At 41.8% G+C, this 24,052-nt stretch overlaps 1 protein-coding gene across 1 annotated transcript; it reads right to left on the minus strand.

Annotated features, from left to right (window-relative positions):
* Window positions 1-143: 143 nt before the first annotated feature.
* On the minus strand, window positions 144-24,006 carry ERLEC1 (endoplasmic reticulum lectin 1). Its single transcript, XM_072987442.2, has 14 exons — window positions 23,763-24,006; window positions 19,775-19,879; window positions 17,768-17,848; window positions 16,424-16,501; window positions 15,917-15,980; window positions 14,341-14,381; window positions 13,742-13,965; window positions 12,426-12,555; window positions 11,266-11,427; window positions 9,087-9,146; window positions 7,421-7,545; window positions 4,119-4,196; window positions 2,966-3,041; window positions 144-446 (listed from the first exon to the last, which is right to left on the minus strand). The coding sequence occupies exons 1-14, from the start codon at window positions 23,949-23,951 to the stop codon at window positions 375-377; spliced, it is 1,485 nt and encodes a 494-aa protein (XP_072843543.2). The 5' UTR covers window positions 23,952-24,006; the 3' UTR covers window positions 144-374.
* Between the last annotated feature and the right edge of the window lie 46 nt (window positions 24,007-24,052).

Consider the following 24,052-nt stretch of genomic DNA (forward strand, 5'->3'; position numbering starts at 1 on the left):
TACTTTTATTACCCGAACATTTAGGGTAGAAGATGATCCTCCTCATCCCCCTGAAGGCAAGGAAACAATACTTTTTCTTTATAAGTAGGATGTGAATTAGTCCATTCAAGCCGACATCACGACACCTTAGAAAACAGACTCCGTTTTACATTACAGATGTTTTTAATTTTTAAAAGTTTATCAATAGGCTTTTATATACATATAATATTCACAGAGTGGTTCCCGATAGCCAAGTTGCTTTCCCGGATGGAGCTGCTGGTGAGGTCTTTCTGGCTCAGCCTTTCTCTTCCCTGTTAATTCATGTGCATGAGTCCAAGCGTTCTTTCTTCCTTCAGCTTTCGTGGCTCTGGACTTTTAATCAATTCTCTGCACTACTAACTGGGCACTGAAAGCAGTCCGTATTCATCCGCTGTATCCAAAATTTTACATATAACGGGTGATTCCACCTGAATGGGAAAGAAGTATTGAAATGTATTAGGAGGTAAGCTGTCTCGAATGTGCAGCCACAATGGTGATTAGAAGCATAAACCCAGCTGGAGTGTATGGCAGGCAGCAGTACCACTGGCCATGTCTGCATGGCTATTAAAATTTCAGCGAACATTAAAATGCTAATATTGTTAGGATCAAAGAAGAAAGACGAGTAGTTAATTTGTTTATCCAGTCCATGTAATCTCATTACGATTTGGACTAAGGGCAGGCTAACGTCCAGCCATCTGCTGTATTAATAATAATCACATCCTATCAAGTTGCTTTTGACTTATGCTAACCCGGTTGCAGGGTTTTCTAGACACAGAGAACTCAGAAGTGGTTTTACCATTTCTTTCCTTCTGAGGACTGTGCAGTTTGCCCAAGGCGACACAGGCTGACGGTTCCCTGGGATGCAGTGAGGATCTGAACTTCCAATCTCTGGCTCTATATCCCGATACCCAACTTATTGAGCTGTGTAGCCACAGCGGAGCTACTTTATTACAGAACAATTCTGAGGAAATCTAAAGTACGTATACAGTGAGCTGGATCAAAGTTAAAACTGACACACTGAAAACAATGGAATGTGCAAGTCATGGCTAATTTCAGTTCTGCTGATTTTAATGGGTCCAATTTGAGTAAATCTGGTTTCAAGCTATTTGTTGTGGTCTACTTAAATCTGTTACTTTAATGTATTGTTACAGCTGCGTGTTATCTTTTCACGCAACCACTGTTTGCTGCAGCTGAGCCCTTCTATATCCCTGCAGTAGGTCATCTGACATTTGAATTCCGCAGTAGAGAGCATCACCTGGATGCATTTTGGCCTTGCCATAGTAACACAAGCCTGCCATGATAAAAGGAAGCTTCCAGCATCCTGTCATGAAACAGAATACAGAATGGCATGTACAGTCGTGCCTCGCTTAACGATTGCCCCACTCTATGACAAAATCGCTGTATGATTAGGTTTTTGCGATCGCAAACCAATGTTTTAAATGCTTTTTTTCCGTTTAACGATGATCAGCAAACAGCTGATCGTCGGGTTTCAAAATGGCCACCGGCTGCTTAAAATGGCTCCCCGCTGTGTTTTTGGACGGATTCCTCGCTTTACCAGCAGCGAAAATGGCTGCCCTTATGGAGGATCTTCGCTGGACGGTGAGTTTTCAGACCACTGGGACGCATCGAAGGGTTTTCAATGTGTTTTAATGGGCTTTTTATTTCGCTTTACGACCTTTTCGCTCTACAGCGATTTCGCTGGAACGAATTAACATCATTAAGGGAGGCACCACTGTATACAGACAAAATAAGGGCTCATTCCTGAGGACTGGTGACACAACGGTCACTGCACCCCTCTTGACGTTCTCCTGCATGAAAGTGAAAAGCTGCTATTCAATCTTGTGAGAGACACTGACATTCTGGGCCTCCCCCTGTCATGAAGAGATCCCACTGGGAAGGCACTCACCTGGCCCCCAAGAACCTTGCAAGATCTTAAGTCTGGATACACCGCATTTCTCACTATACACTATCTGGACAGTACAGTGGAAGAGACTTCCAAAACTCTTAGTATGTTCATTGTTAACCATCAGCATTTTAAAATTTCATAAAAATAGCACTGGATACTAGTCTTTTTCCTTCTTGTTGCCTGAATTGTGAGGGAGTTTGGATTTTTAGATTTTTTGCAAGGGAGTGAGGGCTATCATCTTTCATAAAACAAAATAGAGAGACAAGTGCAACCCAGTCAAAAATTCAAGCACTCCGAAGTCTCACTCAGTAGTTCATTTCCCTTACATGTAAATCAAGGACCGCTAAACGCTTAGCTTTCAACTGGGTTGTGTCCCATATTCTTTGTATTTAAAGACTTTTATTTTAATGGAAAATAACTTCTACTGGGGAAAAAGAATTTGCACCTTAAAACCAAAGGTTACCTTCCGTTTGCATCACAGCATAGGCAAAATTGAGTGTTTCTGAGAAGAAATTACTCCCGGCAACAGATTTTTCATTAGTGCTATAACTACAATGAAGTTCAGTTTTAAACCTTGCGTGGGACATGTTTGAGCTTTAATGTTCCATCCTACATCTTAATATCACAGAAGAGAGAATAAACTATTTGAAAGAACAGTCTCTTAGCTGGTGCCTGCAGATTTTAAAATGCAAAGTGGCTTAGAGGCTACTTCACTGCAGCTTCTGAACATTTTCCCTTGAAGAATTCCAGATGGGTTAAAGGAGCTCTTACATTAATCTTGATCTATTTTCCCATCACCCTTAATTCTATAAACACAGTGCTTGGAAAGTAGATATCGTTCAGATCTAAGCTCGTCCCTTAGAGGGTCCTCTCATATGTCTAGAAAGCTGCTCTGTAGTCTACTGGGAAAAAACACACAAGCCTTTAGTATTCAATAAAATGTCAGTGACTGAAAACTGAACATCCTTTCTCTGATTATTTAAATGAGCAGCTTTACTTCTAGAAGCTGGCATGGTTTGGACCGAGTTCACAAGTACGTACCCCAAGAATATACTGGCAGGAATGAGGCTCCAGCATATAAACAGTGACCGCATGGGGAGAATCAGATTCTTTGCATCTTAAAATAAAGAAAGACGTTAGTGAGTGCCCCACACTAGATATAATAATGCTTCTTGTTTAATCAGCTAACTTTCAGCCCCAATATTTTAAGCAGCATTACTGGCATGAATGTTGCAGTACTTTCTGCAACATTTTGTGGGATTGCTCTTTGTACACTCCATAAGCCAATATTTAGCCCCCAACCACTGCTAAAACATGCCTCTGTGGTCTTCATCACATGAAGGATATCTTAAGTACTGAGACTGCTACACCACAGAATGAGGGCAGCAGATACAAACTAAAGTTTGTTTCTTCAGGAGAGGCAGAGTAAAGATAAACACTTAAGTCACCAGACAGAAGATGCCAGAAAATTGGGTCAATGCCCTTGTACAGGGCATGCACGTCTTCAGAGGGACCTAAAGGAGCTACCTGCCTTGTGCTCAGTTATTAATAAGTATAAGTATCAACTACACCCGCTGGTATAACGCAACAGGTGTGAATCTCATTGGTCAACTGCCCCAACAGGTTTCTACTTTTGTTTCCTTCTATCGTAGGTTTTTTTTCCCTTTTAAACAGAACCAAGCTTCGAAAGAACTGAACACCAAACAGGGCTCTTAAATCCAGGGGTGAAATGCAGCCAAACATTACTGTCCCATTATTTTAGAGCCTTGCACAAATGTTTACTATGTAGTCTCTGTGTTCTGACTCTTACGTCTGATGAAGTGGAAATGTTCCAGACACGCTTACATTAAAATACAGCAGTTGGTCTTTAAGGGACTGCAATGTCCTTTCTTTTTTATTTTGTGATTCTTGTTGACAAGCTAAGAAGTTGGCACAGGCATTTGTTATTGTGTTACTGTACACACTCAGTGAGCAACAGCTAATGCTTGCTCTAACTTCTTAACTTGCAGCCTTTAGCCAATGAGATTTATACCACTTGCATTATGCCGGCGTAAGAACTCAACAGGATTTTGGCCAAGGTCATGTTATTCTTTAAAAGCACAAAAGGAAACATATTAGAAGTATTTTTTAATTAAAATAGAAAATCTAAATAAACCAGTATGGAACTGAATTATTTTTGAAGGATGGGACTCACTTCAGTTTCACGGTCACCTGTCGAGCTTTGTCAGTTAAATCGCAAACATCCCCATTTCCATAGTAGTGAGACACCATTCTGTCAAGAAAAGTACAGATTTCTTAAAGAACAAGAATTGCAGCTTCTTGCCTCCGTAAGTTACAGAACTATTGCAAATTTCACAAACAAAATCACAACTAGTGCTGGATTTTATGTAGAACATTCTCGATTAAGTATATCTAGAAGTATGCAAAGACTTGGGCAATGTTCTACGCTTGGATCTGTCCTGGTTTGGGACCTAGACATGGCTCATAGAGTTTCCAAGATTTTGGTGGAATGGAAAATAATTCCATATGAACCACATGGATGCTGATACTAGAGTAAACTTGGTTTACTTCATAATACCATTCATCTTAATTTCTCTAGAAATACAATGCCATACTGTATTTACAATTCACAAGACCCATAATTTCAGTGGCCACAAAATGTATTAGTCTGTTGGCTGACCGTGCCTCATAGCCATTAAGACTTGTATTTCTAAAAGCCTCAGAAAATACAGGATGGATAAATAGGAAAATAAGAATAAAAACCAGGCACAATAAACATGATAAATAAGTACAGGATGTCTACCAGTTACATGCAAGCTCAAGCTTGTTCTTACATAAAGGATGGGTGAAAAGGCATGATGGATGTATTGCATCTTCTGTATCGTTTATAGTGGTACTTGTTGTGGGTCTTAGTTTTGGTGAGATACACAAGACCCAGATGAGTTCCAGGAATTAAAAGCAGGGCTCAATGTGGATGACTGGCATGCTTTTTGCCAGTTCCCTGTAACATATGGTGTGTACACAGGTAACTGCTTATCAAGCAGGAATTCACCATGGTGACATACACGTAGAACTGCGGAAAAACACACTGGCCTGTGGGAGAGTGGATAGTTTTATCACACTTCTGCACTATTCATAAACCCAGAAAAGGGCATTTCTGCAGTAATGCATAAATCCATTTGGCAGGCCCAAAGATGCACTCATCTGTATACACTGTGACATGTTAACCCTTGGTAACTCATTTGGGATTGCAGGGTTATCTTTTATTTTATATTGAAAATACCTTCCCAAGATGACGTTTTCCCATGACACTACACTTCCATGAACTTTCCATCTGCTTCCAGCCACTAAGTACAACTGCCAATTTGGCTTTAATTTGCTTTTTTCTATCTACCACATGGTCTACATTTAATCCATAGTTCCGTTGACAAAAGTTGCTATGTTGCTTTTGCATTTCTACTCTTAACCCAATTTTGGAGCCTGGTGGGTATTTTGCTGGAGGAAATGGACAGATCTATAAAGCAAAAGCGAAGCAAGTTGGTTACATACAGCCTCATAGCACTTCAAGCACTCTCTGGATGGTTTACAATTTAATTATGCAGGCTACACATTGCCCCTCCCCAGCAAGCTGGGTACCAAATTTACTGACCTCGGAAGGCTGAGTCAGCCTCAACCTGGCTACCTGGGATTGACCCTGGGTTATGAGCAGAGTTTTGGCTGCAGTACTGCAGTATAAACCAGTATGCCACAAGGGTCCGTAAGAGTTACAACTGGGCTTTCGCCTATGCGGAGAGGGGACAGCTGTGAGCTGATGTCTTCCCCTCTTCTGCACTGAATCTGTTATTTCCATTTTGCATATCAGTCTGTCTACATCCTCATGGGCCACTCCGTCTTGCAAACTTTTGAACTTTTTTTTTTTGCTTCTTTCCTGAGCCCTCAAATTTGGCACCATCTTAACTGGACTTCAAAGCTTGCCATATACAGTGGACCCTCAACTTATGGAATTAATCTGTATTGGAACTGTGGCCGCAGTTCGAAAAGTCTGTAGGTCGAGGGTCCATTTCCCATAGGAATGCATTGAAAACCATTTAATTTTTTTCAGCCAAAGGGGGGAAAAACGGGCTTCCAAAGCTGCACCCACTGCCCTCTGTCCCCACTGTCCTCTGCCTCCCATCCCCGTGGGGACAGGAGGCAGAGGGCAGCGGGTGCAGCTTTGGAAGCCCGGGAAGCCAAAAGCGTCTCTGCGCCCGCTGCCAGCTTTCAGCTTTCTACTTAGGTATAACATGCTTACTTTTTTTTCATTTAATTAATCTTGACAAACCTAACTTTCTCAATTGATTTTCATGGTTATGCAAGCTAAGTGGACTGGCTCAAACAAAAGGTATGATTTCATTTGCTCTTGGCCAGTGGTTCCCTACCTTGCGTTTCCAGATGTTCTTGGACTACAACTCCCAGAAATCCTGGCCAACACAGCTATTGTTGAAGGCTTCTGGGAGTTTTAGTCCAGGAACACCTGGGCACACAAGTTTGGGAATCATTGCTCTAGAGACAAAGCCCCCGTCTGCTACTTGTCCTCTTTCTCACCTGCTCACACTGCCCTAAGAGTGTGCAAATGAGTTAGCATGTGAACAGTGAGGGGGGAAAAAGCAGGTATCTCCAACTGCTCAGTTTCATTTTGGGAAAAGATGAAGTCACTGGGCATTAATGGTGGGAAAGAGGAGCGACAGCTGCTGATCAACTGCCTCACTGCCCTTATGAGCAACGCAAGGGGGAAAAAGCAGCCTTCCGAGGGCCCTCCAGAGACCTAGAAAGTCAGTGTCTGAAAGAATTGCTGTTTCTCTTAATAACTTACGTCCCTCCTTTTCCGCCCCCAAGGGAGAGACTACATTGATTCTCCCCAATATTTCATTCTCACAGCAACTTTGTAAAGCAGGTGAAACAACCCAAAATATATAACAGTGAGATCAACAGATGTGACACTCACCCCCTATGCCACGGTGAGTTTACTCGCATAGCTAAGCCCAAATGTCAGCACCTGGCAGAACATACAGGCCTCTGCAAAGCCTCCATGAAACTGGCAGTTCCGAAACCAAGGCTTAAGCAATCTTTAGCACAACTTTGTCTAGTTGCCTACAGGAAGAAACATCACAGGAAGGGAAGTTTTTGTAATAAGGGAGGCAGATCAAAGGGCCCATGGAGTGAAACTCAGCACTTTTAAAAGCCTGGAGTAGGAATACAATGGGACATTTTGAGCTCCCACTAGGCGCATTGGTGGATTAAAAAACAACTTACTATAAGCTCATATTACGAATCTTAGAACTGTAGAGCTGGAAGCAAACCCAACAGATCAAGTCCAGCCCCTGCCACAGAGGCTCAGCGGGGAATCGAACTCTCAACCAGATGCCTAAACCACTGAGCTATCCATTAACACAAGTGCTAAAACTAAATGATTAGCCCCCTCTCTAGCACTGTATTTGAAAAGCAACTCTTACATACTTGACTGTTTGCATGCCGTCGTCTTTGAGGTGATAAGCTCTAGCCACATTCTTCTGAGCCCATTCAAGATGTTCCTCCTTATTCCACGTACCCACCACTATTGTCGTTTTACCATTTTCCTTATCCTAAAAAAAAATATTTTTAAAATTCCCCTTAATTTAATCAAGGCTTCTTCTGTCGTGACACTTCATTCATGTTCTTGGATGATTGATCACTGTTATATTTATACTACTTTTAAATAAAATTCCCAGTGCAGTAAATATAATAGCAGGTATTTGTCTCGCTCCAGAGAGGGCCCCCACATAGAAAGAATACTTTCTGTAAATTACCCAATCCCACAGTTTGAAAAACACTAAAAATCGTTTTCCATGTTGCTGACACATGATCTGGCAAATCTGGAATGTGCTCACAAGATCAAGCAGAGCATATGACTATACACAACCATGGACAGCACATGACAAGTCGAGAAGTCACATTACGGTCCCTCTGTGTGGGCAAAATGACCCTGTATCTTCTATGAAAAAAGGGAAATCATCCTACACTTCCCTCCTTGTATGCACAAGGAGATCAGAAAAGACATAATCTAGCAGAAGACCTCTTCCTGATGTCTCAGAGGTTGAAAGATGAGATGTTACACAAAAATCCACACCTCTTAGGCAGCTGCTGTTCACTCCAGTGGTCGCTTATGCCACAAATTTGCCCACTGGATTGTGCCCAAAGTATTCCACCCACCACATTGATTTATATGATGAGGCAGAGTTTAAACAGGAAGTTTAGCTAGCCTAGGGCTATCGCAGCCTGGCGACGACATCTTTGTGTTGTGCAAAATAACGCTAGATGCTGTTTTGGCCCTTTCTGACCTGCGGCGCCAGGACGCACCGGCACGTTTCATAGAACACTTCCTTGATCCAAATCACAGAACCTAAGGACAGTTTGACCATACCAGGGAGATAGTTTGGAACCGTAGCTTATTTGTGTGATTGAAAAACAATAGCTGGCAAAGGAAGGCTGAGGGGGAAAAAAAGCCTGGGATCAAAGGAAAGCTCAGGAGAAGATTTATGTCTGGAGTCCTGCGCTGAGCCAGATGAGGGAATCCAGAGGGACAGAAGGAAAAACAGAAGCAGGGGAAAGGAAAGTGTAGCACAACAGAAGAAGTACGGAAGAACACTCTGGAAGGCAATCCGTTCCTCTCTCTTGTGAGGAGCAAGGAGCCAGAAAGGGCAGATGGCCGGAAGGGAGAGGAAAAGACATCCCATGTAAGTGGAAATGAAGCCTAGTGGGTGGGAAAAGGGAGAGAAAAAAAAAGAGGTGGGAAAAAAAAGAGAAATAGACTCTCCTTTTCCTATTTCAGCCCTGCCTCCATCACCCAGAGTGATGTGCAATTCCCAGCCGATTACTCATGGGACATTTTTATCAACAGGCAAAAAAGGCTTCCCAACCCTTGCTGAAGAAAATACTAAGCTCATTGGGCCGGACAAAGTTGCAGACGTAAGAGAGATTCCTATGTCTGGTTTAGCCTCAAAGGAGATGTCCATCAGGGCCAGCCGCATGAGGGCATCCGTGGTTAGGCTACAGACTTGGCAAACGCCCTTTCAAATTGCTAAGGAAAAGCACAACGTTGGGGGCCCTCGAGTGGCAGAACCCGCCGACGGTCGTTTCTACATACCTTGTGATACTGATGCACATACTTGCCGTAGCAGAATTCATACCTCCACCAGCCAACGCCCTAGAAGAAAAGGAAATACCTAGCACACCAAGACATTTCTGTCTTACTGAAGTGAAAGTAAACAGAGAGCACAACTACACGCCCACAACTCTTGTGTCAAAAGAAAAAAGACGTCCTCCATGACACATGGTGGCTCTGAGATTAAAAAAGGGAGATCAAAGGAGGGACTTCTGGGGTTATGTGAAGCCACTGTAACTTTCTTTGTTCACCCGAAGGGATTTTTAGGGTCTCGCTGTCATAAGAGGTGGCAAATTAGTGTGTGCCTTTGTGGTCTGTATCATTTAAGAGTTCAGTCAGAAGCTCACATGAAGGAATGTTCTTCTCAACAAACGAAATGAAAACAATATATATAGAAAGCAACCATTTAGAGAGCAAGCGGCTAACCTAGCCTTTTGCTTAGTGTGGCACTTTTCTATCGAGAGAGAGAACTCCTTCGTGTTAAGACCCACCTTTTCAGGTCCTGGTCTGACAAGGGACCATCTAAACACAGCCGGCCACCACCGCCAAACAAATCTCAAGTCTGGCCCGTCAACTAGACACGATGCATATTATCTCATGTTTGCCTGATTCCCCTCAGCCTACATCCATTTGTATGGCTTATTTTGTCTAAAACATTTTTTGGATTACCAATTTCTTGTTTTGTCATAGGCAGTTAACTATTTTTATTTATTTATTTATTTGTTTTATTTATTTATAGGCTGCCTTTCTCCTGATAAGGGGGCCCATAAGCAACTGCAATATTGTTGCTTATAAACTCCTCCGGTGCTGAAAGTCTATGATCTAGAAGCAGTGATTTTGCTTCCAGGAACTTCTATTTATTTTGAACTGTCCCCTTAATTTTTTTTAAAAAAATCCAGACACACATACAGAGTTTCATTTTCAAAACACCCCTCCCTTGCCATATTGCCTCTGAGCTCAAAAGCATGCTGTATGATGATGCATGAGAGCAGTTGGAAAAGAGCCCTTCCCCAGAGTACAGGCATTCCCTCTGACTGTTTTGTCCTCAATGTTTATTTTTGTTCACGAGTTGAAACAGCAGCCTGAATCAACATCCCGCCCCCCTTATTTTCAGAGGGAAAGTTAGGCGTCCGCATGGCTCCACCCTGCAACTTTGCCCCCCCCCCGTGTGGGGGTTTGCCATGGCCAGAACCAAAGGGGCTGGAAACATTCACTCTGTGTGTGTGTGTGTGTGTGGGGGGAGGGCGACGCAGCCATGCAGCTAAGCGGGAACCTTGGTCTGAATGTTTTGGCCGCCTAGAGTAGTCCACCATGACTAGATAGGCGGGATATAAATTAAATAAATAAATAAAATAATAAATTGTATGTGCAGACATGCACGCGCGTGTTTGAAAGTTTAGAGGAAACACACTACACATAAGTTTTGTTTGTATTCACAATACAAGTATCTGATCAAATGTCATTATTTTGTGGACTAAGGTAATCCACTGGTGGCAGTGAAAGGAAAACACGAATGGAGCCTTTGTGAGGGCACAAAACATAGCTGCCTCAAAGAGGTAAACGTCACAATTGTGACGTTTGATCAGACACTTGTATGGTGAATGCAAACAAATGACATTTGATCAGGCACTTGTATGGTGAATGCATACAAAACTTATTTATTAAAGTGAAGTCAATTTAATAATTACAGGTTCTTCAGATGTACATAATATTCTCACCATATAATTTCCGCCTTCTCTATCTATTTATCTCAACCAGTCTCTAACTCAATCTCTATCTCTTCTGCCTCTGACTCTGATTAACTCACTGACTCACTCCTGACTGACTCTTGACTGACACACATGCACTGGATATTGTTTGTGGTTATGTGTTTTGGGGGCAGGAAGATTTGAAAGAGGACTGTAGGAAGAAAAAAAACTGTCTTCAGGGAGGTGAAACATGCCATAGGAAACCTCCTGGGATTCTAGCTGGTGTTATTTTCTAAAGTCTTGCTGTTTTTCTATGAATAATGTGCACTAATTAAAATAATATAGCTTTGGCACACAGGAGTTCTCTTCTGAATCAAACTGGATTTGATGCAAGAGCAAGAGATAGTACTGGTATGAGGCACACATAAACCTAAGTAGGAAGCAGAGTCTATTATTTCATATGCGTTTCTCACCCCATGGAAGCAGTAAGATCCACTAAGGAACTCTTTTATGAGCTGATCATCTGTCAGTTTGGAAATGTGTGTTGTTCCAACTGTTAACAGTTGCGGGTTTCCAACGGCAACTGGCTTGTGGAAAGACGAAAATTTGTCTTCTTTTGCTGAATTAATTTCTTCCTGAAATTTAAAATATGCTCAAGTTTAGATGTGGCTGACATTTATTAACTGCAAGTATATTAAACCCAGGGTTTGAAAAGTAACTTTTAAAAACAAACAAATTCCTGTTAGTTATTACAACGGTTGCCCAGTAAGCCAATGAATACTCATGAAAACTTTGGAAAAGTAACTCATTATGTTACTTGCAGCTCTGCAGAACTGCTTTGCCAATTATTTCCAGTGCTTTTTTTTTGGGGGGGGGGGGAAGCTCTTTGCAGTCAAAGAGACGGCAGAAATGGGCACCAATCAGCCTGTATTTTGAAGGCTCCATGTTCCAACTTAGCATCTACAGACCAGGCTGGAAAAAAGTCCTGAAAGTCAAGAGTAGACAGTATTGAGCTAGACGGACCAACAATCGGAATTGGTATAATGTAGCTTCCTATCTTCTTGGGGGTCTTGAGCTGCAACTGATACCACAAATTTTGCCTTATACAGTGGTGCCTCGCTTTACGATTGCCCTGCATTATGATGATACTGCATTACGACAATCTTTTTGCGATTGCAGAACGATGGTCTGAATGGGGTTTTTCGCTTTGTGATGATCGGTTCCCTGCCTTGGGAACCGATTTTTCGCAAAACGATGATTTTCCTCCAGCTGATCGGCAGTTTCAAAATGGCCGCCGGGTAAATAAAATGGCTCCCCGCTGTTTTCTGGGACGGATTCCTCGCTGCACAGGCACCGAAAATGGCTGCCCTATGGAGGAACTTCACTGGACGGTGAGTTTCCAGCCCACTGGAATGCATTAAACGGGTTTTAATGCATTTCAATGGGCTTTTTATTTTCGCATTATGTTTTTGTTCTACAGCGATTTCGCTAGAAGGAATTAACGTTGTAATGCGATGCATCACTGTATATAGCAGCAGCAACAACAGCAAAAATCATAACAGTTGCTGCAGTTTATTGTTACGAGTGCGTATTTCAGACACAGGTCATCAACGTGGCATAAATGGGTTCCTACCTCCTTGGCTCTCCTGAAAGGCATCTTCAGCATTTCCTGTTGCTGCTCCAGCTGTAGCAGGTTCTGGGGTTTAAGTGGGGATCCTGGCAACGACTGGCAGAATATGTCATTCACAGGGGAAGCTCTAAACCTTTGCAAACAACATCAAACATTGATATACTGCTTTCCATTATTCAGCCACTGTTGAATATCCTTTGCAAACAAAATCAAATAATGATACAGTGGTGCCTCGCATTACAACGTTAATTCGTTCCAGCAAAATCGCTGTAGAACGAAAATATGCTTTGCAAACAAAATCAAATAATGATACAGTGGTGCCTCGCATTACGACATTAATTCGTTCCAGCAAAATCGCTGTAGAACGAAAATATGCTTTGCAAACAAAATCAAATAATGATACAGTGGTGCCTCGCATTACGACATTAATTCGTTCCAGCAAAATCGCTGTAGAACGAAAATGTTGTAATGCGAAAAGAAAATTGAAACGCATTAAAACCCGTTTAATGCGTGCCAAAGGGCTGTAAACTCACAGTCCAGCGAAGATCCTCCATACGCCGGCTATTTTCGGTGCCTGTGCAGTGAGGAATCCCTCCCAGAAAACAGTGGGGGGGCATTTTGTTTACCTGGTGGCCATTTTGAAACCGCCGATTAGCTGTTGGAAAATCGTCGTTTTGCGAAGAATCAGTTCCCGAAGCAGGGAACCGATCATCGCAAAGCGAAATTCCCCCATAAGAAACATCGTTTTGCGATCGCAAAAAGTTCATCGTAATGCAGTTTCATCGTTAAACGGGACAATCGTAAAGTGAGGCACCACTGTATAATGCTTTTGTTATTCCGCCACTGCTTGAGAAAAGTGATTTTTTAAAATATATATATTTTTAATAACTTCTAGAATGCTTCTCCCAGCATGACCACCTTTCCAGTCTTTGATCATCATACACAATATCACAGCTAAAGCTGGGAGAGACAGTGGTTTGACTATCTCCACATCAGTCAGCACAGGTAGGAAAAACAGCAGATAACTATATGAAAACATCAGAGCACAGAGATGATTTCAGGCATTGCAGATGAAAGGAGAGACACTGACACAGCAATGGCACATTTCACCCTTGAACTTTTCTTTGAAGCAGCTTAAGCTCCAATGTGGAAGTTTTATGGGAAGAGCTGGCGAGAGGGAGCTTTTCAGAAAATAGGATGTGTACAGAATACTAGAAGGCAATCCCCAGGCTGTGGCCTTTGACCAGAGGTAGGAATGTTAAAAAAATTAGAGTTCCCAAGCTGTTTTTGTGAAGTTAGTTGATGCTAAAATGCCTTACCGGTATTTAGGATGGCTGCATAACAGAGGAGTCAAAATGACGACTTCGTATTCACACGTAGTGACTTCAGTCACGGAAAGGATTTCGTGTTTTGCTTCGGGATGGCAAACGTACATCACTGAACTCGATCGGGGCAGGTTTTGTCTCAAGCTACATGGGGTGCCGTTTCCCATTTCCATAGCATAATACGGGGTCATCTGCCCTTCTATATTTTTGGTAGGGATCTACCAAAATAGTAAAATTAAAAAAGAAAGAAAATAGAATTAGTTTGGGAACCAATTCATCTTCGCTTCTAGGCAAGCATAAGCCTTATTAAAAGCCCCTATTTGTTCATTCAAAGTCATTACCTTCTGTTTGATGGGGTTCATTCTACTGTAACTCCAAAGGAAAATTACCTTGCAGAAAAGCTAATACATCTGAATAATGTTCTATCTTAGTGACACAAAGCACTAGAAAAAAGTTATCAGTCTCTTCCTTAAAATACAACTGCATCAATAAACACAATTCTGCATCTAACTCGGAAAGGAAAGATGAGTTTTAATAATCAAGAGACGGATGTGAATTACAAAATATGGTATGTCTTCTTACTTCCCACTTACCTCTTTCCCACTATCCTTTTCACTTTCCTTCTCTTCATGCTCTGGAAAATATTACGAGGGATAAAAATGAAGTATGGGCTGCCAATATCTCTACAGTGACTTCTGTATAGCAAACAGATAAATCTTCAGAAATAAAGATTATCCATCAACACTGCACTCTCAGTATAAAATCAGCATAAAGTGAAAAATCTGACAAAATGTCCACAATCCAACTGAATACTTGTATCTCTGTAATGGCAATGGTGTAACTCACAGTAGCAAATTGCTGCTAAATAATTAGTCCTTGACTGAATTCCTGGTAGCACACAGTTGCATAAAAATTAGGAACTTTATCAGGGATTCATTGTTGAACAGCTATTTACCATTCCAAGTTTTACCATCACATTTACTCAGGTGTAAATATTCATTTGGATTTGGGCACAAATGCTAAGCTATATAATTACTTTAGATAAAAAAGATTAGTTAACTTTTATCTGTAACGGGGTTAGATGGGGCTGTAGGCATCGTCCTTTCCTGGGCTGTATTCATCCTGCTAGGCTTCCTTGCAACTCACTGAGCAGGAGCACAAATGTACCAGGGGATCCCATGTTGCACAATACATAAGCTTAGGAAGAACTACTCATCACACAAATATACAGAAACACTCAGGTGCTTCATTCTGCTTTTTCAGTGAAAGTTATTTTGTAACGACTCTTTAACTGTTTAAAGCTGCTGTTTTAAATGTATTCTATCAGCCAAAATCCTATCAGCATTTGTGTAACATCTTTCACGACTAACTGCAACTAATTTACAAAATGCTGGGGGTGCACCTTGGTGGTGTGCCTGGTCATGCTGCTGACTCTGCAGTTGAGATGCTCTCTGACACCATGTCAATTAGCCACAATAAGCTACAGCAAGTTCTACAAACCTTTGCAAACCAGCCATTGCTTTAATCATTTGCCTCTTCAGATATGCATACCAAACAAAGTCCTGACTAATTTCCTGGTAGGGAAGGCAGTGCATGCATGCATTGCCAGCGGAACGACAATGCTATTCATAGGTTTGGGAAGATCAACTGAAGAGGGCTTTTATCTGTGAGGTCTCTTAAGAAACTCAGTAAATAAAAATTCAATAGATCAAGTGCTTAATGACCGGATGCAAAGAAGACTTCAAAGCAGGCTGGTGTCTGGTGGACAGGTACATAAAACCGTCTTCACCCCAGCAGTCTGAGAGCTCTATATACATTTGGTGCTTGTATGAAAAGTCTCTCTGAAAGACTGTCATTTGCTAAAAGGAAAACACGCCAAGAGCTTGTAAAGTTACCAATACTGTTTTTGAAGCTGCCGTTTGCTTCTGTATAATGAAAATATCCCTTAAGCTATCATTTAGTAACGGGCTTTCTGGAAGAAATCAAGCATCAAGTTCTGTATTGGCAACATGCGATAAAATAAAGGTCTTCAACACAGTTCAAATTTTTCTTCCAAAGGAAATGTTTTCAGTGGGAATCACAGCTGGAATATTTAAATGGCCACACTAATAAAACCAGGGCTGCTACCCGATACTTTATAAATACAAAATAGAAGACAAAATGACCAACCTGGATCTAACAATATGCTTTTTCGTAGCATATTTCCAAGATAGTATTCTTGAATATTTATCTTCTACAAACAATAAGAAAGAAATCTCCATTATCTTTCATGACCTCCATTTCTGCTCGAAAGTATCTGTTTTTGTTTTGTCTCAGGAGACCAGAAGAGACCAAATGAACTTCAGGACAAAAACATCATCATCATTATTGTTTATTACATTTCTACCACATCTTTCCACTACTAGCTCAAGGAGGCTTACAGCTCACATCATAAAAACACTGATAGAAATAAATAAAGACTAAATTCAATGATATTAAGATAAATTCAATGATATTAACCTTTAAGATTAAATAAAATCAAACGTGAAAATAAAAACCATTAAAAGCAATTAAATATGCAAATAGTTACAATGATCACAGTTCTATGGGCAAGGGGTTTCCCCCCCCTATGGCTCTTACAGTAGGTTTTGTAGTTGGTTCCTTATTTTACCCTTGAGGAATAAATGCAACGCATACCTGACCCGTCTCCTTCTCTTCGTGATATTGGCGAACATGCTTGCCGTGGCAGACTTCGTAAGTCCAGTATGACTCAATCTAAAAAGACGTTGTGTTAATGAACATAGCACACGATGGTCAAGAGAAGATTTTTTTTAAAAACAGCAAAGTTGCAGCCAAAGTTAAATTACAATCTTGGGAATCAATTATTTATTACAAATGAGGGAAGTAAATGTTTTGCTTATATTTGGGACCTCAAAACCTGTATATGAAACAGAAGGTCCCTGTTCCCTTATTTTAACAGTGACTGAGACCACTAGGGCTTAAATCCTGCTTAAGAAAACGGCCCAAAGGGGCAATTGGACAAGAGTTTTGGCTGTCTTGCTCACCATCCATCCGACATTTTACCCCCTAACTAGAGGACACAGGGGGACTATGACAGATGGCCAGTTTGCACAATGGCCTCTTTAGGCTGCATGATCTTTAAAGGAGTCTGGCTTACTTCACTTTACTTTTATTAAATTTATACCCCGCCCCTCTAGACAAAGTCTACTCAGGGTTATGTATCTGTATTGGGTTACTGTCAAAGACAACTATTGAAAAATCATGTTAGGACAATAGACAATTCCGGGTTTGTCCAACTATTGCAAGCACAAGGGAGGTTTTTCAACTAGCCTTCTGTTTACTTCCATACCATGGCAGGTCCGGAGATAATGCCTTGCTCTGAAGGCTTGCAAAGCCAAGGTGTTCAGTGTTCAGTAAAAAAAATGCCATTGTCATCCCTACCACAACATATTGGCCCCAAGGAGCTCAGAAGACAGACATTATTTGAATAGTTGGGTGAGAAGTGGCTGTGTTATGGAGGTGGGAAGTGGTTCAAGGACCAAAGGGTGCTGCTGCCGCCACTGCTCTCTATTCCATCATCCTCTGCTATGTGAATATTGATGTGTTGCATAGGAGGACTTTAGGTGGCATTCGCCAGGACTGTGAACAGGATACCCACTGGAAAATGCTAACAAAACAGCAACTCTTTCTGTATGTTGCTGAACCTTGATACCAGCTGCATTTTCAGCCATGGCTTTTCGATTTCAGAGCCTCTTAAAGAGGACGAACATGGGAAGGAATCTGTGGGACTAAAAGATCTTTGGAGGTCTTTGACAAAGTGAGTCTAATGAGAACAACTGGAGAATAAGGACTGGTAGGAAGCCAAAAATTCAAAACAGATGGAAACAAAAATGCAGAGAAAGTTCACAAGACATAAATACACACTTGTATATCATTTATCCATTTAACACCTTTTTGTCTCAGTTACTGATGTAGACATTGGGATCTGGGCCCTTCTGTCTGAAACCAAAGTGGACGTACTCTGTAAGAACAGCTGCTTTGTTTAAACAGGGGTTCCAGCAATTCTGTAGGGCTGGGTCCTTGGTAATCCTTTTCCTCCTCCTGAAACAAGAAGAATCCAATGTTAATTCTGCTGTGGAGAAACACCAGTATACTTCCCTACTTTACAAACAAGGCTAGCCCTTCCTTTCATGAAGCAGAGTGAGGTGCTCATCACAGGCAACAGATTTTCAATGGGTCAGAAAAGGGGAGCAAATTGATTTGGTGTTACCAGATCTTTGCTGCTGGGAACACGGAGATATACTTATGGGATGTTTTACCCTATGTATCAAATAATTTGAGTGCTACGCATCTGGTTGGGATAATGTGGGGATGTTATTGGCTGGGTTGCCTCTCATGGCAAAATGACTCAGACCAGCCCTGCTTACAATGTGCATCGCTTTACTTTAATAGGTTTCCAACAAATCTCCTTACTAAAAAACAAAGTAAGATGAACTGAGAGAATACGTTTCCTGTAAATTCTTAGCTTTGTATTCATATATGAATAGTAAAAGGTAAAGGTTCCCCTTGACATTTAGTCCAGTCGTGTCCGACTGTAGGGCGTGGTGCTCATCCCCGTTTCCAAGCCGTAGAGCCAGCATTTGTCAATAGACAGTTTCCGTGGTCACGTGGCCAGCACGACTAGACACGGAACGCCGTGACCTTCCCACTGAGGTAGTACCTATTTATCTACTCACATTTATATGCTTTTGAACTGCTAGGTTGGCAGGAGCTGGGACAAGCGACGGGAGCTCCCTCCGTTGCATGGATTCGATCTTACAACTGCTGGTCTTCTGACCCTGCAGCACAGAGGCTTCTGCGGTTTAGCCCGCAGCGCCACCACGTCCCTTCATGTATATGAATACCCCCCAATAAGAAGCTTACAAGTACAACATAAGGAAAAAGGCACCCTCTAGTTCATGGTTTCTAGCAATTGGTATCAAAAGTCATACTACATCCCTTGCCCAAGCTGTAGGACTCATCTTCATCTCTCAAAAACAACATCCTTCTGAAATTGTGGAGATTTTGTACTGTAGAAAATTATATTGGACTGGCAAAAGCCCTTTCCATGGATTTAGGGAGTTCTTTCAGATATAGTATTCTTACTATTTGTATCTGGACAATCCCTTCTCTCTCTGCCCAACATGTGCTACATACAAAACCATGTGCATGTGTGTATATACCAAGCTCTTTTCATTTATAAAATTTTGTTTAAGCAGCAGCACTCTCTGACCTAGCCTCATTTATTTTACAAGGTAGATAAAAATAATGTTTTGTATGCTAATATACACAAAATAAACTTGAAAACATTTAATATAAACATGTCAATAAAAAGTATTAAAAACTCAGCTATCCATGATAAAATACTGAAAAAAGATATTGGAAAAAGACACCAGTCTAAATCCAACACAACTCTAGCAGAATCAGAATTACTGCAAGTGGAAGTTTGCTGGCTTACACAGTTACATGAACAGTTCAACCTCCTCCAAGAGTGTAAGTTTTCTGAAACAACAACAAAAATGCAGTACTATAACTGCAACAATGGATAATCATTACCATAATGGATTTTTTGCTAGTGCAAGGACATCATTCAGTACAGGACACCCCAAATTTAAGATAGATTTCATATTTCTACTGCAATACCTTTGCCGTATGTTTTTGGTTTAGCACTATGACTAAACTGCCCAAGGATCTCTTGGCTCTGACCTTACTTCCAAAAGGATATGTTCAACGTTCAGATTGTCAAAATTGTCCCCCCAAAATTATAAAACTTGACATTGCCACTGGACGTCATTCCCACTGTCATGTACCTCTTCTCCTTATGGCACCACCTGCAGCTACATTTTTAAAAAGACTGCAGTTTTGGTGATGTTAACATTTTTATAAGCTCTAATTACAAAAAGGCAGTTCACGTGCTACAGCAAGCTGTTGCTGTGAACTTATTACTTTAAAATTTCGAGTCTAAATCAAAAGGAACACACAACTTGCCTCATCTCCACCAGTTAATAATGGAAGAATGCATTTGTACTTTTCCTTATCTGCTGTTGTCATGATGATGTAATGATCTTCTTTGTACAAAACCCCAGCAGTCGGCTAAAAAAAGAAAAGAAAAATGAGCAAAGAATGGAAATACCTTGGATGTGAACATATACTGAAAACTAGACAGTGTTCCTAAATAAGAGCAAAAAAGCTCTGACAATGCATTGCTGGAAATGTATTTTTTTAAGTTGTTAAACCTGTTCCTTGTGCAGATGCAAACTTCACGCATTCTGGCTGGTGAGGATGGTGTACCTGCTCAAATGACTGCACCCATTTCACTCAACTCATCAGCTCATACATTCAGACATGTATGTTGGCATGGCTGGAGGGTGTTAAGGCCATAGCAAAGCAAGCTGCTTTACACGCTATCTACCTGGAAATGCCAAGGTTGGTTTCTCTTCCCAGCAAAGTTTCCACTCTGCTGGTTTTCTCCCACCATCAACTTGTTCTCTCTACTGCCTTGTTTTTATACACACACTGCTGCAATTCCTGAGCATGGTAAGAAGCCAGAATCAACAAGGACACCAAAACATCTTTCCACTAGCTTTACCCTGGATCTTTCTAATTCTTTGCTCTAAGGAAACAGAAATGTTTTTCCAACATTAAGAACAGGTAAGTTGACATTACAAAAGAATGTTTTGTATCAGCAACAAGAGGGTGACCAAACCATACAGTACTAGTTTTAGAAGAGGGAGCTGTATTAGCCTACGCAAGCATAGAAACAAACAAAACAATAAAAGACAAAAACATATGGCACTTTAAGACCAACCATTATACTTTAATGTAAGCTTTGGTGGACACATCCACTTTTGTCAGACATTAAGAGACAGAATGTTTCTTTTATACTCCTGCTGTAAAAAATAATTCAGGAAGAGAAAACAGCCTTCTGTCATCCTGAAGTATTTTTTACAACAGGACTGTAAAAGAAACACAGGCCTAATTGCTGCATGTAACCAATGAACACTAATGTGAAACTGATATTTCTCCTACATTTCATTCCGTCTTTTAACGTCTGACAGAGTGGACCTGTTTTCACCAAAGCCTACATTAAAATATAATGGTTAGGCTTTAAGAAGCGACATGTTTTTGTCTTCCTCTTTTTCTTTTGTATTGTTTTCAAACAATACTAATAACAATTACTAGTGAATTGAAAAATACTGTTTAGCCTCAAAAATGTATTTGGAAGTAATTTTCTCTTAGGATATGATTTGCATTTTCATCACCCTAACCAACATTTCTTTCTGTAGCCCACCTCTTGCACTCAGAATATACTACCTATGGTTTACCATATTTCCTCCCCAGACAGGGAAACATTGTTTGCTGGAAAGACATTTGCACGCCACAGAGACAGGATTGATTCTCAGTTTGTACAGCCTTAGAATTTAACTAGTCATTTTTAGGAACAACAAAAAACTGTCTCCAGCACGCAGGTTATCAGAACTAATGTACAGCCTACCCTATGTCACACCACCTGGCCACTTGCAGGTACCACATGGGTAGCTTTTCTGTGGATTCTTAAAATTTTGTGCTCATCTGAAAGCCTGATTCAGTAACACATAACAGCATCACCTTTAGCATCAAGAAGCCTGAATAAGCACCTTGGCCAGAATCCTACTGGTGTTTGTATCATAGTTGGACTAGTTGCTGCTAATTATAGGTACCTTGGCAAGATGAAAAGATGCATCTTGATTGTGTAATGTGACAAATGACTAGGCACACAACTCTGACACACCTCAGTACCTTATTAATTAGCCATAGCAAGTTACACAAACCTTACAGAAACAACAATAGGGCCCTGTCTGTTAAGGGGAATAAACACAATCCTATAATTGTACACAAAGATAGCCACACCTGTGTCCAAATGAGGGGGAGAAATTTACTTCTTTATATTTCTTATAATACCAAGTGCAAAATAGGTTGAAAATAATCAGGAATAAGAAAAATGTCTTCTGGATCAGAAACTGAATTCCCCCCAAACTGTTTTTATGAAAAATTCTCACCTAGTTTTATCTTAAAATGCTGGAAGGAAAGTCAAAGGTTCCATGGACACCTCATCACATTCCACATCACCTTACTTTCCAATATCCTAAGCAAAAATCTGTTTCTTTGGGAGATGAAGATGTCTTCTGTGTAAGTACATTTGTAAACCCCTTCTCTCCTCCTTCTTAGTGCCTAGAATTTACTACAGGATTCATTTAGTCTAAGGCCCATACTCTTTACTACACCCACATTGAAAGCCACAAGATAAGAGTGATCCTAATTATTTCAATGTACTAAAAAAAATCAAGATTGTGACATAACAGTGACTGGGTTTGAAGCAGAAGAAACACACAGCAGACACGGCACACAAAGCTTTCTAAATCTAGATTTAAGCAGAATCTCCAGATCCTATTGGATGTAATTGTTCCTAGAAATATTGTTTCGTTTAGTCGTGCCCGATGTTTCGTGACCCCATGGACCAGAGCACGCCAGGCCCTCCTATTATCCACTGCCTCCCGGAGTTGTGTCAAATTCATGTTCGTTGCTTCGATGATACTGTCCAAGAAATATGAAGACCCAGAAACGTCCATGTGCACAATATCTTTCCACTTATTATTATTAAGGTCATATTCTTCCAAATGGTCTGTATGTGTTGGATGATTGTGTGTTCTTTTAATTTTAGCCTGGAAGAGTTGTAACACTTATTGAAGACCTTGAGGTAGAGTGATTTGGACCATCTCCCTGAACTCTTGTCACCTCAGTGGTGTAACACAAAGGGATTCGGTGTGGTTTTGTCCAGTGGGAGGAATTGTATGCAGAATACATCATGCGAAAGGCCGGAATGGAGGAATCCCAAGCCAGAATTAAGATTGCCAGAAGAAATATCAACAACCTCCGATATGCAGATGATACCACTCTGATGGCAGAAAGTGAGAAGGAATTAAGGAACCTCGTCATGAGGGTGAAAGACGAGAGTGCAAAAAACGGTCTGAAGCTGAACATCAAAAAAACTAAGATCATGGCCACTTGTCCCATCACCTCCTGAGAAATAGAAGGAGAAGATATGGAGGCAGTGACAGATTTTACTTTCTTGAGCTCCATGATCATTGCAGATGGAGACAGCAGCCACGAAATTAAAAGACGCCTGTTTCTTGGGAGGAAAGCAATGACAAACCTCGATACCATCTTAAAAAGCAGAGACATCACCTTGCCGACAAAAATCTGAATAGTCAAAGCTATGGTTTTTCCTGTCGTGATGTATGGAAGTGAGAGCTGGACCATAAAGGCTGACTGCCCAAGAATTGATGCCTTTGAATTGTGGTGCTGGAGGAGACTCTTGAGAGTCCCCTGGACTGCAAGGAGAACAAACCTCTCCATTCTGAAGGAAATCCATCCCGAGTGCTCACTGGAACGACAGATCCTGAAGCTGAGGCTCCAATACTTTGGCCATCTCATGAGAAGCGAAGACTCCCTGGAAAAGACCCTGATGTTGGGAAAGTGTGAAGGCAAGAGGAGAAGGGGACGACAGAGGATGACATGGTTGGACAGTGTCATTAAAGTTACCAGTATGACTTAGACCCAACTCCGGGAGGCGGTGGAAGATAGGAGGGCCTGGCGTGCTCTAGTCCATGGGGTCACGAAGAGTCGGACACAACTTAACGACTTAACAACAACAAGCTTCTGAAAAGACCTGCTCCATCCCCACCTCTCTGTGTGATTAGAAATCGCTCTCGAAGTGCATCGCAACGGACACTGACCTACACCATCTCTGGCATTTGGGGGCTCTCTCTTTCTCCCTCTGGGGTAAGTAAGGTCAGGGGCGGGTGGCCACACTGTCGAAACGGCTCCCAAAGGGCCAAGAAGCCCTCCTGCCCCACACCGGCCTCTCCTCCTCCTCCTCCTCCTTCCCCGGCCGGTCCCGACCCCTCGCCTCGCCCCCCCCCTCCCGGCCACCTACCAGGCTAAACTCGCTGCCCGGCCAGTTGATTCGGAAAGGGACGTCGTCGCTGAACTGGGCGAGCGACCGCCCGCCGCCCCCGCCGGCCGCCCCGGCTTCCAAGAGACCCCAGAGCAGCAGCAGGAGGAGCAGCGGAAAGGCCGCCGCCGCCGCCACCCCGCTCGGCCGCCGGGGCTTGCGACGCTTCATGGCGCTCTGGAAGCCCAGCCGGGCCCCCGCCCCGGAACTGTCCAGCGCCGCCCCAACCCGAGGAGCCGGCCACGTCTGCTTCCGGAGGGAAGTGTGACGTC

The sequence above is a fragment of the Pogona vitticeps genome, chromosome 1 (assembly GCF_051106095.1).
Source record: "Pogona vitticeps strain Pit_001003342236 chromosome 1, PviZW2.1, whole genome shotgun sequence".
Taxonomy (NCBI): Eukaryota; Metazoa; Chordata; class Lepidosauria; order Squamata; family Agamidae; genus Pogona; species Pogona vitticeps.

Coding starts and splice junctions, on each gene's coding strand:
- ERLEC1 (XM_072987442.2), bottom strand. CDS start 23,951: ATGAAGCGTCGCAAGCCCCGGCGGCCGAGCGGGGTGGCGGCGGCGGCG. Junction 14,382..15,916: donor AAGCATATTGTTAGATCCAG/GTTGGTCATTTT, acceptor AATATTTTCCAG/AGCATGAAGAGAAGGAAAGT. Junction 13,966..14,340: donor AAAAGGATAGTGGGAAAGAG/GTAAGTGGGAAG, acceptor CTATTTTGGTAG/ATCCCTACCAAAAATATAGA.